This window comes from Dasypus novemcinctus, chromosome 13, assembly GCF_030445035.2.
Source record: "Dasypus novemcinctus isolate mDasNov1 chromosome 13, mDasNov1.1.hap2, whole genome shotgun sequence".
NCBI classification, from domain to species: Eukaryota; Metazoa; Chordata; class Mammalia; order Cingulata; family Dasypodidae; genus Dasypus; species Dasypus novemcinctus.
Genome location: NC_080685.1, coordinates 18363481 through 18380956, shown reverse-complemented (window position 1 = coordinate 18380956; position 17476 = coordinate 18363481). Strand labels below are relative to the sequence as shown.

The 17476-nt window shown below is 36.8% G+C and overlaps 1 protein-coding gene across 1 annotated transcript in view; it reads left to right on the top strand.

Annotated features, from left to right (window-relative positions):
* The window catches only part of DISC1 (DISC1 scaffold protein), a 373484-nt gene that overhangs the window by 159512 nt on the left and 196496 nt on the right, over positions 1-17476 (top strand). Inside the window, exon 8 of the mRNA XM_058275388.2 lies at positions 4203-4391. Within this exon, the coding sequence (XP_058131371.2) occupies positions 4203-4391 (189 nt within the window). The remainder of the gene's footprint in view (positions 1-4202; positions 4392-17476) is intronic.

The window sequence follows — 17476 nt, the reverse complement described above, 5'->3', positions numbered from 1 at the left end:
AGTTCTCCTCCCTGGTTAGATAATCTCAATTTACTAAAAGTTGTAGTGCACCAAGTAGAGGAGTCACCTTTATACTACCTTTGGAGGTTAGCAAGATGCTTGAAGCCAGCCCCATCAGGGCCTAACCTGCAGGTAGGAAATGGGTCAAGAAGCAGGTGCCAGTACTAGCAGAGCCATCCACCAAACTGCTTTCGTCCTTCAGAAGTCTTCAGTAGCATGAAAGGGAAGAGAAAGGATATACCTGCCCTAGTTTGACACCCTTCAACTACTGACGTCCAAAATATTTGATTTTGCATGCTACTGATAAAATAATCATGTACACAGCTCCAATATGGAGTTATAAATCATAGGTATGTACTCCTGTGCTAACATGTATATTAGAAAACAAAAAGTAGACATTAGAAAAATAAATAAAAATATAAAGACAGATTTAATTTTCTCCCCATGTCCTAGTGACTTGTCCACTCTCAAAACCATAGTTATAAAGTATATTGTAAGGATTGAACATGAGTAATAGTTTAAAAGTTTTAAGGTTATAGGTTGATTACCTTGAATATATATTAGAACCATTCAATAATGTCCTTCCCATCCCTAAATTCTGAAATGCTTTCTGTGGTGGGAGTGAAAGGTATTGAAGCACCGTGAGCAGGGAAGGAATTGTATGGAGCCCACAGCCTCCATAGTGGTCCACCGCAAGCTATTGCTATGTGAGGCGGGAATATCTGCTTAGGATCGTACCTTGAACTTGACTAAAAAAAGCCAGCAAATTTTAAGTTATATTTTAATTTCTTATGACAAAGAATCAAAAGTTTGTATATGTGTTTGGAATGTCTGTGTGTGTGTGTGTGTGTAACCATCCCCCTGAAGATGAGGTAATGATATTCCACATTTGCTATGCTTGAGATGCAACTTGATCATAAAGGGATTCTTTTAAAATTTTTGTGAAAATATTAGAAAACCTCATTAAATTCTTTAAGAGCCAACTCCCCCCCCCCCCCCAAAAAAAAACAACCAACCAAACAAACAAACAAAAAACCCAAAAAAACAAAAAACACCACTGGGCATCTTAGAATTGACAGTATGGATTATTGTGAGTTGAATTGTTTATCCCCAAAATAGATTTTGAAGTCCCAGTCTGTGGTACCTATGAATTTGAATTTATTTGGAAATAGAACCTTTGCAAATGCAATGAAGTTGTAAGGTCATTCTTGATTAGGGGTGGGCCCTGAATCCAATATGACTGATTTTCTTATAAGAGGCACAAACACACACAGACACAATGCCATGTGGAGATGGAGGCAGAGATGAGAGTGATGCACCTAAAGGCCGAGGGAGGCCAAGGATTGGTGGCAAGCACTAAAAGTTAAGACAGTGACATGGAATAGATTTTCCCGCACAGCCTTCAGAGGAAGTGTGGCCCTGATGACATCTTGATTTCAGACTTCTAGCCTGCAGAACTTTAAGAGAATAGATTTCAGTTATTTTAAGCCACCATGTTTTTAGTCATTTGTTATAGCAACCATAGGAAACTAAAATACAGATTTTGGTACTGGTAAGTGGGATGTTGCTGTGGAAAGTGGCTGAAAATTGTAAAAGAGGCCTTGGAATTGGATAATAGGTATAGAGTGGACAAATTTTTCCATCACCACAAAAAGATCCCTTGTACCCCTTTCCATGCATTAGCCTCTGTTCCTCAGGCAACTTCAGTTTTGATGTCTTTTACCATAGATTAGTTTTGCCTGTTCTAGAACTTAATATAAATTGAATCCTGCCATATGCATTTTCTTCTTCTTTTTTAACTTAACATATTTTGAGATGCATTCATATTGCTGTGTGTTTGAAGAATTTGTTCTCTTATTGCTGAGTCATAATCCATTTATAGCATGGTTTAAACATTTTCTTATTAATGGTTATTTGGGCTATCCCAGGTTTCCAATTTTGGGCTATCATGAGTAAAACGACTATAAACATTCAAGGATAAGAATTTTTCATTACAGATTTTCATATCTCTTGTATAAATACCTAGAAGTAGTACTGTTGGATCAAATGATAGGTGTATATTTAATTTTATGAGAAAGTGACATTTCCCAAAGTCAAAATACTATTTTACACTCTCACAATGTATCATAGTTCTGGTTCCTCCACATCCATGCCAACATTAACATTTTCAGTCTAGTTAATTTGATCCATTTCAGTGGTTTTGTTGTGAAATCTTGCGGTTTTAATTTGCATTTTCTTAATGACTGCTGACCTTGAGCATCTTTTTATGTGCTTTTTGGCCACTTGTAAATCTTTTTTAATTTGCTCGCACATTTTCCAGTGTGCTTATTTGTCTTTTAATTACCTAGTTGTAGGATTCAAGTCCTCTGTCAGATATATGTATTGCAAATATTTTCTTCTTGTCTGTGGTTTGCCTATTCATTTTGTTGATAGTATCATCTGATGAGTGGAAGATTTTAATTTTGATGGAGTCCATTTCTATTTTGTTATTTCATAGTTATCATTTTCTCAGAAAAATAGTCTCCTATATTTTCTTCTAGAAGCTTTATTCTAGCTTCTACCTTCACAGACTGATTAAAGATTTGTGACCCATCACAGATTCAAATTTGTGTATGGTTTGAGGTATGAGCCAAGGCTAATTTTTTCCCCACACAGACAATCAGTTGTTCTAGCACCATTTGTTGAAAATATGTTGTTTTCTTCATTGACTTGCTTTGGCACTTTGGTTAAAAATGAATTGAATAGGGAAGCGGCTGTGGCTCATTCAGTTGGGCTCCCATCTACCATAGGGGAGGACCTGGGTTCGCCACCCGGGGCCTCCTTGTGAAGGCAGGTTCACCTGTACGCTGCGGAGAGCCACCCCGCCCACAGACGCCACAGACACCGTGGAGGGCCGCCTGTTCTGCAAGCATCGCGGAGAGCTGACTCAGCAAGGTGACACAACAGAAAAAGGGAGACAAGCAAAAACACAGAAGAGTGCACAGCGAATGGACAGAGAGAGCAGACAGCAAGAAAGCTGCAAGGGGGGAGGGGAAATAAAAAATAAAAATAAATTTAAAAAAATCAATTGGATTTATCAGTGTGGATCTACTTCTGGACTGTCTATTCCCTTGCTCTATTATTCTATGTGTCTATATGTCATTGGAAAACTATCTTGATTTACTATAGCTGGAACATTAGTCTTGAAATCAAGTAGTATGTGCCTTCCAACTTTGTTTTCTTAAAGATAGTTTTATTTAGGCCTTTTACATTTTCACATAAATTTTAGGATAAGCTTGTCAATTAAAAAAAAAAGCCTTGTGAAATTTTGATTGAAATTGTATCTTTTAATAGATAAATTTGTGGGAAATTGATACTTAGCAATATTGAAATGTATATAGCATATTTTTAAAATTTATTTAAGTCTTTAATTTCTCCCAGCAGTGTAAAACATAGTTTTCAGTGTAGAGGTCTTGTACATATTTCTTTAAATTTATATAGAGGTATTTTGAGTTTTTAAATATAAGTTGTATTTAAAAAATCATCTTCCAGTTGTTTGTTGCTATATTTAGAAATATAAGCAATATTTGCATATCGACCTTGTATCCTGCAACCTTGTGAAAGTCAATGTGTTCTGTCCTTTCTCAGTGTTTTACAGAATTTCATGTTTATTCTTGAAGCCTGTCTATAATGCAGGTGTCATTATAATAGTATTTTATAAGAAATTAGACCCAGATTTGCTAATTTCCTTGCTTAAGGTCTTACAATTTGAACAACAAGGGAACTAGGATTTGAATTTAGGCCTAGTCTGACTCCAAGACCCAATCTCTTTCCACCTCTTTGATGTTTGGATATTTGATAGAAGTCATATCTTGTGTCTTCCCTGGATTCTACTGGGAGATTTTGGGTCACATTGTTTCAGAAGGACATGAATTGGTCAAAGAGACTCTAAAGCAGATATAATGAGAATAAGGTGATAAAGCAAGCAGTTATTTTTCCAGCTTGAGTGTTTTTCCTTGTACCTCCGTAAGAGGTGGTTAAAGAAGTTGCTTGCAATTGCAAAGTTCAGTCTCCTTTTATCCATTCCTTTAGTGCACATTAGCTGCTGTAAAGCTTAAACCCTGAGAGAAAGAAAAGGGCAAACACACACATACATACACACACACACACACTGGATGCTCTAAAGCTTCTTTTCCCTCTTTCTCTCCCACAATGTGCTTTAGGAAACCATTTCTGCACAGCTAAGGACCTCACAGAGGAGATTAGGTCGTTGAAATCCGAGAGAGAAGGACTGGAGGGCCTTCTCACCAAGCTGCTGGTGCTGAGTTCCAGGAATGTCAAAAAACTGGAAAGTGTTAAAGGAGATTACAACAGATTGAGACGAGAACTGGAACACGGGGAAGCTGTCTATGGTGAGTAGCTCACAGTTGTTGCCTGATGGGATATTTATTCTATTTATTAGATCATGTGGCCAGGCAGGACATTCTTTGCTGCATGCGAATGTGGCTGTGAAGGGTCCTGTGGCGCACATGACCCTTCTTGGAGGACGTTTTGGCAGCAGCCTTGGCAAATGAGGTGGAATTTCTTGTCAGCTTTTGTTTTGCTGTTCACGTGTGACAGCTCTTCCTTTTCTGTTTTATTTTTCCCCCTCCTCTGTCCGGGATTTGCTAATGGCCTTGTGATTATTTATAGCAGTCTCTCTCTTGGCCCGGGTCTTGGCATTTTCTTTTATTTGACAGTTATCTTCCTTTTTTTCCCCTTGGCTGTCTTCCGGCTTACAAATCACAGACTCCCACAGGCTGACTGAGAAAACTGGGAAAAGACCATGAAGTGGCTTTTTATGTGTAAGCTTTTTTGAGAGCTTTCCTCAGGAAATGACACAGAAGATGCCACTGCTGCCTTGGCCAAAGTACTCACTTGATGGAAGAGTTTAATACTCTTGTATTCTTTTCCTGCCCCAGTTGTTAGAGTAACTGAGGTCACCTTGAGGTTTGTACACTGAGGGATAATCTCAGAAGATGCTGGTTCAGTCCTCACTGGCACAGTAAGAACTTACTTCTGAAAAATAAAAACATGGAAAGAATTTCTGATGCTTCAGTTGCTGTTATGCAGGGTCAAACAAGACACAAATTCAGATATAAAATCAATCAGTTGCTGCAACCTGTTTCTTCCCCAGTAAAATGAGAAGAACTAATATCCATCTCATTGGCTGACTAAATGGTACAGATGAATGTGGTGAAGTATAAAGATGCTGGAGTGTGTGTGTGTATGTGTGTGCTTGCCCTTTTCTTTCTCTCAGGGTTTAAAAGCTGCTGGAGGGCAGATGTCGTACATAGTATATCATGGGCCCTAAATATGTGTCTATAAATTTAAATATATGAAATACTATATTTTTAGAAGTTTGCATATTTAAAAAGAAATATGAAAAAAATAGGTATATTAGGTAGCCAGATTTGAAATAATAATTTTTGAAAATATTTCACAAATTGAAGTAATGGGAGTTACTATTTAAAACCGAGTAAAGAAATAGGAAATCCGCTAGCAGAAATTAGGTGTATTTCAAGATGAGTACATTTTGTTTTAAAGGCTTGCCAAGGTATGTGAAGGGAGGTTTCTTCACGGAGTTATTTGACCAAAGGTAGTTTGTTCAGTTGCTATCATGTCTTCATAATGAACGCCACCAAGTTCATTTGGAGCTTATCATCTTTTTGTTTTTCTTTATTTTTACTTTTTGCTTTTATAGGCCAAGCCTTCTTTTTGTCAAATATGTAACTAGAGACTGTACATTTAAGCCTTAACATATAACTAGAGTTCTGAGGAATCACAGTGTCCTCAAGCCACACAAGTCATGCTAGTAATAAGCATTGCATATATTAAATGGATTTTTGCTGTTGGTTTTTAATGTATAAACAATGAAATCTATTATTTTACTCATATTATCTCCATGTAATTTTTGGCACAACATGAAGAATCTATCATATCTAATAATAAAGAAGATGTGAACAAATTTGAACAAATTTATTCCAGCAATATTTTCCTTTGAACAGTTGGGCTATTAAAAGCCATTATTATCTCTTAAAGAAACAACTGTACAGTATTTTGAGAATCTCATCATTGTCACTTCACTAAGTATTTTCAAGATGATGAATAAATCATAAACAAATGGAATGAGAGATTGTTACCATGGATGATTCTAAATTGCAGAGAGCTCATTACTGTTGTGAAAGCTTTCTTTATGTTTTATACTTGAATTTTGCTGGCTCAGCTACCCTTTTCCCTATATCTTGATTTACATGTGCTTTAGGTTGAAGCAAATTGTTAACGAATCTGAGGTGATTTGGCTTTTAATTTGGTATACCAAATTAATAATCTTGGATTGGTGGGGGCATGGGAAAGAAAGGAATAAAAAATGAATTTGTTAGGATACTGAAGCTTTTGCAATATAATAAAACTAGGCCAACGTCCACATTCTGCCATTTGTTGGGTTTTTGAAAGTTAAAGCTTAAGTACAAAGATATAGCCTCACACATGTACGTACCATGAGCTGACCCTTCTTACTCATAGAAAAAATTTTAAGATATAAAACTACTTTATAAGTGAGTGGTGTGCATTTTTAAAAAGATTTTGGTTTCTAGCAGTGGTTGCAAAATGCAGCAGTGAGATAAATGGATAATTCCGTGAATGCCAGGGACACAGACTACGTCTGTCTAGTTCTTCTGTGCCCCTCAGTGCATGCCATTGGCTGACTGCGTGGTGCCGGATGGGTCAAGCTGCAGCAGCTAAGCCTGCAGCCCAGCGCAGGAGGCAGAGAAGAAGGAAGAGGGCATACTCACCAGCCCTTTAAGAGCTCTCCCAGGAGTCTACCCTCGCCCCTCCTGCTTACATCCCTTTGGGCTTAGCCCTGTTTTTTTGATGGCAACTAATTGCAAGGAGGGCTGGGAGATATCCTTATCCTGGGCAATTGGTGCGCCACTGAAATTCAGGTGCTTGGTTTCTCTAGAAGGGGAGATTGGCAGGACTGGAGACAATTAGCAGTCCCTCTCATGTAGGACACTCTTAGGGATATGAAATGTGTGTCTAGTAAGTTATCAAAGATGAACTTGCTTTGCTGATCATTATAATTATACCTTGTGCCTCTGGCTAGAGGGTAAGTTCATTGAGCTCGGGGCGCTGTGCTGTGTGTTTCGTTTGTGTTGCTGCAGTATTCAGCATGGTGTCTTTAAAAGAGCTAATATACCATACATATGTGTTAGTTTCTTGGGGCAGGATTTCAAATTGAAGCATTAATTGTTTCTTCCTTCATTTTGGATGACAGACCCCCATCTTCCATCCCTTGCTGCTTTATTCGTTTTCTAGTTTAATGAGAGTGGTGATAAGTTTGATAGTGTTTCCCGGAAGACGCTGTCCTGAGTAGGATATTCAGATTGGGGTATCAGCAGGCAGAACAATATGATGGGAGGAAAGGGTTGAAATACGCAAAAGTACTCAAGGGGAAAGGGAGGCAGAAGTCATCACCGAATCCCACTGGCTTTTGTTGCAATGACACAGTCTCCAGGAAAAGGCAGGAAAGGCATGTGCTTTTAACTCCTATCGGTTGCTCTTAGGCTTCCGGAGAACATACTGGAATCTGGAGCAATTTTAAGTGCAGGGAAATAGAATGAAGCGCTAAATCTAGCTTTCAACTCCCCAATACTTATGGAAATTAACTATAAACCTTTAATTATTATAGATCGCAATATAATTTTTTTAAGGGAGCGTGGGATGAAAAAAAAAATCCGTTAACTTTTTGTTACATTTGGCCACATCTGCTTTTCAGGAAAAAAGGCAACCCTGAGATTTACATAGCTTTTTCCATCCCTTGTGTGTAAATTGGTAATCTGTATTGTACTTTATTAATATTGTTGATTTCGCACTGTAACTCAGATATAAAGGAAGCAGACATCAAGGGGAGAGATTTAATCACAGAATAATCAGGGCCAGAATTTTAAATAGGACATCATTAGCATGTTAATGAATTTTCCCACTTCATGCCAGCTGCCTGAGTAGGAAAGATACTGCAGATGTAGCGCAAAAATCTGGCTGGGTCTGTGGCTCAGTGAGCTGTCAGGATTTTGTGTAGAGGATCCTTAAAATATGTAAGAGGGCTCAAAATAAGAATCAAATGGCAGTATTTGCTTTTGCTGGAAATAATGGCTGACTAGTGTCCAGCATAAATTTATTTGCCGTTTCATGAATAAGGGAGGAAGAGGAAGGCAGAGGGGCAATTTAAGGGCACTAAAAGGAAGTGGAGTCATCTTTCAAATTATGGTTTGGGGTTAGTGCCTTCTGTTTTAGCTTATGTGTCCACACTGACACAATCCTGCTCTTATTTGGGGGTTTCCTCCTAATACAGAACTCGGAATAGCTGTTGAAAAGAAGGATGACGTTCTTCAGCAAGATTTTAGATGCCTTAACTCTGAAATCCATAGATATGGTTTCTTTCAGGAATTCACCTCACTCCTGTTAAGAAAAGCCATTCATTTAGTGATCCTGCGAATTACAACTTCTGTACATAGAGGAAGTAATTCTCTTTCTGCACTTGTCAGATATATTTAGAAAAAACTTTCAAGAAAAATTGGAACATAAGAGTAAAATGTCGCTTTTCCCTGGGAGTGGGGAGGAATAAATAAAGAACTGGAAAAATTCATATGATAAACATATAAACAATAAAATTAACAAAAAATAAAAATTTGAGACAGAAAAAATGCGAGTAATAGGTGTTCATTTAATGATTTTGGTTGAGAATATGATTTGATGATGAGCTTCCTAGAAGCCAGAGTAAAAAGGACAGTTGAAGTATCATTTATCTTCTTAAAAAAAGCAACTTTAAAAGTATCCAGGTAGTATAAAGCCACGTTAAATTCTTAAGAGCATAATGGAAAGTCCTCAGATAAATCTATAAACAGATTTATAACAAATGCAAAAGTGCTTTCTTTGGACTCTTACCAATCACCATGGTGGGAGGAGGAGGCAGTTAGGGGAAGCCTCCATAGCAGGAGTCCCTCAATGGACTATGAATCCCCTAAAATTAAAAATATGCAAATAGTATACTGTGTACAGGGAAGTATCCAAATTTTCAATACTTGAAGGGGTCATTCTGAGATTTCCCAGATTTTAAGAAGCATTAAAGTATAGCATCATGAAGGTGAATTAGCAAGAACCTGAATTAATGAAGTTCTGGTATGTAATCTTCTAGTGACCCAGTACAATTTAAAGGTGAGACTCAGAACCTAAAAGAGTGGATAGAGAACATATTCTTTAGACTCACCTAAATGCTGCTTTACTGAACTATGCTTAAGACCTACAGAGCAGACATTTTATGTCTCTTTGGGCCAGGCATGGTGATGACACTCTTGATAATTGAGATCAAGCTGTCTATCTGGGAACCAGATAGGTTCTCCATGCAGGTTAACTTAGATTGTTAAATGAACAATATCTTATTTGCCTATATTGCTCAAATCATGTTTGTATCTGCCTTCCAAATTGGAAATCTTTGTTCATTTAGAATAATAAGTATATCTAATATGAGCTTATAGAGATAAACTTCTTTTTAAAATTTTCAAAATCTTTTTTTCTCAGTTTTTTTTTGGGTAGACTGAAGCTTTCATATCTCTAATAACTTATCTTTGGTTCACCTTAGAAACTAATTTATTACTTTACTAGGAACCTGATTAAATAAATATGTGCATTTTTACTTTCTCTCCTCCTTTCCTCCACCCGCACCCCAAATTTTATCCTTGTGTCATTATTAGTATGGCTATTTCTCTGCAGTCACTTTGGCTGTGAGGTTCCAGGCTTGAAATTTGCAATTAACTTCTGTCCTCTCTTATTAAACGGTTTTGATAATTCTTTTGGAAGCTATCCCTCATACAGTGCTAAAAGCTTGGATTAGATGTTAGAGGCTCGGTTTAATTTCAGTTCTGCCATTCCCTAATCATCTGCTAATTTTCTAATAGCAGCATCTGTTAATGAACAACTTTAATAGTATGTTTTATATTTTAATAATATCATTATGACTTGAAAATAGATCAAATTATTATTACAATTGTGATACCATTTAATTCTATTACCGATACTTTTGTATAGATTCCTCATAGTCTTAAGGCATATGTGGGCATCACATTGTAAGGTTTGATGAATGAATGATCTTCAGCAAGTTACTCAATCTCCTGTAGTCTCAGTAGTTTCATTTATAACTTAGGAAAACCATATCTCTCTATTTCATTTCCATCCATCTGTCCAACCATCCTTCCATCCATCCATCCCATCAACAAACATTTATTGAACATTCATACAAAAAACATTTATTAGATACCAGAAACTGTGCTAGGCTCTCCTGGTCCACTGATGAATTAGACAGTCCTTATGGTCACCAATTACTCTAATCCAGTCTTGAATTCTCCATGATTCTCTCCACACTTTGTTCATTTTTTCTTGCTCTCACCTATTACTGATCTCCTTTTCTTGCTCTTGTCCATGTAATTCTTTCAGATTCCCTTACTGTTGTTAACATCCTTTCCCAACTCTCTCCCTCCATTTATTTTCTATCCCCCCTTAATATTTCAGTCACATAGCCCCTGGAGGGGAATGCTATGATGATGTTAATTGTTTTTCATACTCATTTGTGGTGGGTAGTTTCTAGATGCTAATTTGTTTAGAGCCGGAACTTGCCTCTATAAAATAGTTGGGGGTGTGTGTGACTCTTCGGTATCTGCCAAATTTTCTTTGTAGATCTTTTTCAGCAACAAGTGCCTCTCCGTCTCTTTCTCCATTTCATTTGGACTCTGGGCTTTTGATAACATTGGTGAACACACACACACACACACACACACACATTCCCCTGGAAGATTGAGAATGGTGATAAGTAGAAATCCATGAATCTTGAAGGAGAGCTCATTGATCATGTTTTAGGTGAGAATTTATCTGTTGCATGGAGTCTCTACTATGAAGATTTACATTCCTGGCTTGTTGCCCTGTCTTTACCTCCCTGTCCCCCTATTTTTAAATGCCCAGGATGGGGGGGGGTGGGTACCACTCTCAGTTAATGGAACAACTCCAATATTGTATCACAAGCTTCCATGTGACTTCTAAATAGGTCCAGTTATTATTATACTTGTCAGGCCACTTAATTCTATTATTGATACTATTTTTAGTATACATCCTTGTAATTTGAAAAATGAATTCTTTTAGTTGTAGCCATTATAGATTTAATATGTTCTTTGAAAAGAGGGAATGAACCCCTGTACGGTATTCCCCTCAGTTCTCCCTGTTTTGTTCTCTTCAGGAGCAGATCTTTAGCACTTTCTTCTTTTCCTTCATGCCCTTACTACATGCAAGGACTTGACATCCATTGAACGATCTAAGTCCCTAGACCACCTTCTGTGGTGGGCCCAGGGAAGTCTCCCATTTACAGATGAAGAAACTGAGGCATGGGGCCACATTGGCCATGGCCTGTCGGTTTCTTTTCTTATGGTGTGTCTGTCTGGCTTTTGTATCAGGGTGATATGGGGCTCAGGGAATGAGTTTTGTGTTGCTGATGGACTTGTTACCTAACATGAGTCCTTCTACCCATTCCTCAACCTCACCCCCCTACCTAAATACTTCTCTCCTGGATGCGTGTTTTACACAAATCTGGTAAAAGTCATTTCTTGACAGTGCTGAGTGCCCTGAAGGAGACCGTAGGTTTTTTAAAATATAAACTTTATTTTTAGAGCAGTTTTAAGTTTTCAGAAAGAGTGCACGAATGTAAAGAGAGTTCTTATGTTATACCCTCCCTGCCATGTATTTTCCCCTATTATTATTATCTTGCCTTAGTGAGGTTCATTTGTTACAACTGGTGAACGGATATTGATACATTATTAGGAACTAAAGTCCATAGTTTACATTGGGGCTCACTTTTTGTGTCTGTAGTTTTGTGTTTTTAAAATAATTTTTATTAGAGAAATTGTAAGTTTACATAAAAATCATGCAGAAAATAGTTTCCAAATACCCGACCTTATTAACACTTTATATTACTGTGATACATTTGTCATAATTGATGAAAGAATATTATTATAATTGTACTATTCACTATAGTCCATAATTTATATTAGGGTTCAGTTTGTATTGTATTAGTCCTATGCTTTTTTAAAAAAATTTTATTTTGTAACACACATGCAACCTAAAATTTCCTCTTATAAATATATTCAAATATATAATTCAGTGATGTTAATTACATGCACTATGTTGTGCTACCATTGCCACCAACCATTCCCAAAGTTTTCCATTGCTCCAAACAGAAGCTTTGCACCAGTTAAGCATTAATTCCACATTCACGGCCCTACCCTGGCCCCTGGTAACCTGCATTCTAGTTTCTGACCTATGATTTGCATTATCTAATTACTTCACATCAGTGAGATTACACAATATTTGTTGTTGTGGTCTGAAGGTTTGTACCTCACAAAAACATGTTCTTAAATCTAATCCATTCCTGTGGGTGTGAACCCAGTGTGAGTAGGACCTTTTGATGAGGTGACTTCAGTTAAGGTGTGGCCCAGCCCAGTCAGGATGGTCTGAAATCTATTACTGGAGTCCTTCATAAGCGGAATGAAGGTCAGACACGGAGAAAGTCACAGGGAACAGCCAGAAGCTGAAATGTAGCAGAATCTGGAAGAGAAAGGAGAGACCAGGAGATGCTACCCTGTGCCTTGTCATGTGACAAGCTAAGGACCAAAACTCACTAACAGCCAGCCTCAGAATGCCACAGTTTTCAGAAAGAAAGCATTGCTTTGAAGATGCCATGATTTGGACTTTTTCCCAGCCTCAAACTGTAAGCGAATAAATTCCCATTGTTTAACCCAAACCATTTCATGCAGCCTAGGAAACTAAAACATTTGTCATTTTGTGTCTGACTTATTTAATTCAGCATGATGTCTTCAGGGTACATCTATGTTGTTTCATATATTAGAACTTCATTCCTTTTTATGGCTGAATACTATTCCATTATATATATATACACACACACACCACATTTTGTTTATCCGTTCAGTGGTTGACGGATGCTTGGGTTGCTTCCATCTTTTGACTTGTGAATAATGCTGCTATGAACGTTGGTGTGTAAATATCTGTTCAAGTCCCTGCTTTTTAATTCTTTTGGCTAAATATATCTACCATTTGTTATTTTCCAATTTGTAAATAATTGCCATTCTAGTAGTTGTGAAATGGTTTCTCATTGTGGTTTTGATTTGCATTTCTCTAATGGCTAATAATGTTGAGAATTTTTTCATGTTCTTATTGGCCACATAATCTTCTTCGAAGATATGTTTATTCAAATCTTCCTCCATTGTTTGATTGGGTTATTTTTTGTTGTTGTTGACTAGCAGTATTTCTTTATATATTCTGGATATTAACCCCTTATTAGATATGTGTTTTCCAAATATTTTCTCCCATTCTGCAAGTTGTCTTTTTACTTTCATGATGAATCCTTTCAGACATGAACGTTCTTAATTTCTATGAAATTCCACTTATTTATTTATTCTTTTGTTGCTTTTGCTTTTGGTGTAAAGTTTAAGAAACCACTGGCTAGCACAAAGTCTTAACCATATTTCCATATGTTTTTTAATGAGTTTTATATTACTGGTTCTTATATTTAGGTCTTCGATTCATTTGGATTATTTATGTATATGGTGAGAGGAAGGTTTCCACCATCATTCATTTGCATATGGAGATACAGTACTATTGTACTATTCCCAGTCCTATTGGTGAAGAAGACTATTCTTTCCCCATTGAGAGGACTTAGTACCCTTGTCAAAAATCAATTGGCCATAGAGAGGGTCTGTTTATAAATTTTCAAGTTGATTCCATTGGTCTATATGTCTGTCCTTGTGTCAGTCCCATGCTGTTTGATTACTGTATCTCTGTGATAAATTTAAAATCAGGAAATGTGAGTCCTCCAATTTGATTCCTTTTTCAAGATGGTTTTAGCTCTTTGGGGCACTTATACTTCCATATAAATTTAATGAGGGCTTTTCCATTTCTACAAAGAAGGCTGTTGGAATTTTGATTGGGGTTGTGTTGAAGCTGTAAATTGCTTAGGGTAGAATTGACTTCTTAATGATATTTAGTCTTCCTATTCATGAGCATGAAATATTCTTCCATTTAAGCCTTTTTCCATTTCTTTTAGTAATGTTTTATTCTTTTCTGTGTAGAAGTCCTTAACATCCTTGATTAAATTTAGCCTAGGTATTTGATTCTTTTGGTTGCTATCATAAACGGATTTTTAAAAAATTTCATCTTCAGATTGTTCATTACTGGTGTGTTGAAACACTACTTACTTTTGGTTGTTGATTTTGTTCCTGCCACTCTGTTGAACTCATTTATTAGCTCATGGATATTTGGGGAGGATGCTTCATGATTTTCTGTATGTGGGATAAGGTCATCTGCAAATAGGGAAAGTTGCACTTCTTCCTTTCCAATTTGGATGCCTTTTATTTCTTTTTCTTGCATAATTGCTCTGGCTGGAACTTCCAGTACAATATTGAATAACAGTGGCAACAGTGGGTATTTGTGTTTTCATTTTCATTCCCCTCAAGATATTTCCTAATTTCCTTGTGATTTTTTCTTTAACCCATTGGTTGTTTAATTTCCACATATTTATAGATTTTCCATTTCTCCCACATTTATTGATTTTTAACTACATTCCACTGGAGATGGAGAAGATCCATTGTTTGATTTTAATATATTTTAATTTACTGAAACTTGTTTGTTTTTGTGTTTTTTAATTAGAGAAGTTGTAGGTTTACAGAAAAATCATGCATAAAATACAGAGCTACCATATACCATCTTATTATTAACATCTTGAGACTTGTTTTGTGACCTATGATATCCTAGAGAATGATCCATGTACACTTGAGAAGAATGTATATTCTGTTGTTGTTGGCTGAAGAGTTCTATATATGTCTGTCAGGTCTAGTTGGTTTATTATATCATTAAAGTGTTCTATTTCCTTATTGATCTTATGTGTAGATGCACTATTTATTATTGAATGTGGTGTACCATAGTCTCCTACTATTAATGTAGAACCATCTATTTCTCCCTTCAAATCTGTATTTGCTTCATATATTGTGGGGCTCTGCCATTAATTATATGTATATTTATAATTATTATGTCCTCTTGTTCAATTGGCCCCTTTATCAGTATATAACGACCATCTTTGTCCCTTTTAACAGTTTTTGTTTACAATTTGTGTGGGATATTTTTTTCAGTCCTTTCACTGGCCACCTACTTTCATGCCTCTGAATTCAAGATGAGTCTTGAATCTCTTACATACAGCATATAATGGGATCATGCTTTTTTTTTTAGAGATTTATTTTATTTATTTCCCTGCCCCCCACCCCCCCACTGTCTGCTCTCTTGTGTCCATTCACTGTGTGTTCTTCTGTGTCCTCTTGCATTCTTGGCGGCACTGGGAATTTGTGCTCTTTTTGTTGCGTCATCTTGCTGCATCAGCTCTCAGGGGGTGTGGTGCCACTCCTAGGCAGGCTGTGCTTTTTTTGCACAGGGGCGGCTCTCCTTGCGGGGTGCACTCCTTGCACATGGGGCTCCTCACGTGGGGGACACCTCTATGTGGCATGGCCTCCTTGTGCACAGCAGCACTGTGAGTGGGCCAACTCACCGCATGGGCCAGGAGGCCCTGGGTTTGAACCCTGGACCTCCTATATGGTAGGCGGATGCTCCATCACTTGAGCCACATCTGCTTCCTGGGTCATGCTTTTTTGTCCATTCCGTCAGTCCATATGTTTTGACTGGAGAGTTTACTCCATTTCCATTTAAAGCCATTCCTGATAATGTAGGGTTTTCTTCTGCCATTTTGCTATTTAGTCTTTGTAAGTTTTATACCTTTTTGTCCCTCAAGTCATTCATGCCTTCTTTTGTACTTATTTGATTTTTCCATAATAAGTCCCTTTTTTATTTCTATCTGGATATATTTTTCATATATTTCCTTTTGTTTGCAGTGGGGTTAAAATTTCACATCCTAAATATATGACAGTCATATTTGGTACGGTAAAAACTTGACTTCAATAACATGCACATACACTATTCCTATACCCCTCCATCCTATCACCTTTTTTTTTTGTATTTGTTACAAATTATATCTTTTGGTACATTATATGCCCAAAACCTAGATTCATTATTACTTTTTTATGCCTTTGCATTTCAGAACATGTAAGAAGTAAGGAGTAGAGTTACATACCAAAAAATGCAATACAATCATAATGGTGTTTATACTTACCCATTTGATTATCTTTACTGGAGGTCTTTATTTCTTTATGCCTCTTTGATTCATTGGCTGGTGTCCTTTCTTTTCAATCTGAAGAACTCCTCTTAGCATTGCTTATAGGGCACATCTAGTGGTGATAAACTCCCTCAGCTTTTGTTTATCTACAAATGTCTTAATCGCTCCCTCATTTTTGAAAGGTAGTTTTACCGGCTATAAAATTCTTGGCTGGCAAAAGTTTTCTTTTAGCACTTTAAATATTTTAAACACACTGCCTTTTTGCCTTCATGGTTTCTAAGGAGATATTAACACTTCATCTGTTTAGACAACCTTATACATAACAGGTGTGCTTCTCTTGCAGCTTCAGAACTCTCTTCTTGTCCTTGTCATGGACTACTGTATGTCTGGATATAGTCCTCTTCAGTTTTGTCCTGTTTGGGATTAACTGGGCTTCTTGTGTATGCATATTCATGTCTTTTATTGGAATTTTTTTGCCACTATTTATTTGAATGTTCCTTCTGCCCTTTTCTCTCTTTCTTCTCCTTCTGGGAATTCTGTAATGCTTATATTGGTACACATGATGGCATTCCATAGGTCTCTTAGGTTATGTTTGCTTTTTAAAATTCTGTTTTCTCTCTGCCCCTCACTCTGAATCATTTCGTATGTCTTGTTTTTGACTTTACTGGTTTTTAAAATTCTGCCAGTTCTAATCTCCTGTTGAAACCCTCTTGGAAATTTTTCATTTCATTTTTTGTGATCTTTAACTCTACTATGTCTGTTTGGTTCCTTTTTAAAATTAGTATCTCTTTATTGATATTCTCATTTTGTTCTTCATTCCTTCCCTCCCTCCCCCAATATCCATTAGTTCTTTCTCTATGTTTTCCTTTATCTCCTTAAGCATATTGAAGTTCATTTTTAAAAAGTCTTTGTCTTGTATGTCCAAAGTCTGATCTTTGTTATTAATGGTTTCTGTTTTTTTTTTTTTTCCTGTCCTTTGGGTGGGCCATCACTTCCTATTTCTTTGTTGTACACTGTACTTATTAATATTTTAAAGTGTTAACTCTGACCTTTAGTACCTGAGCTGTTTGTTCTTTGTGTTTGTATCCAGTTAGTGATATACCAGAGATTCCTTGAGTGCCAGGAGCTAACAAAAACAAACCAAGGAAATTCTTTGCAAATTGCCTCTGTGTTGGCAGTTTTTCT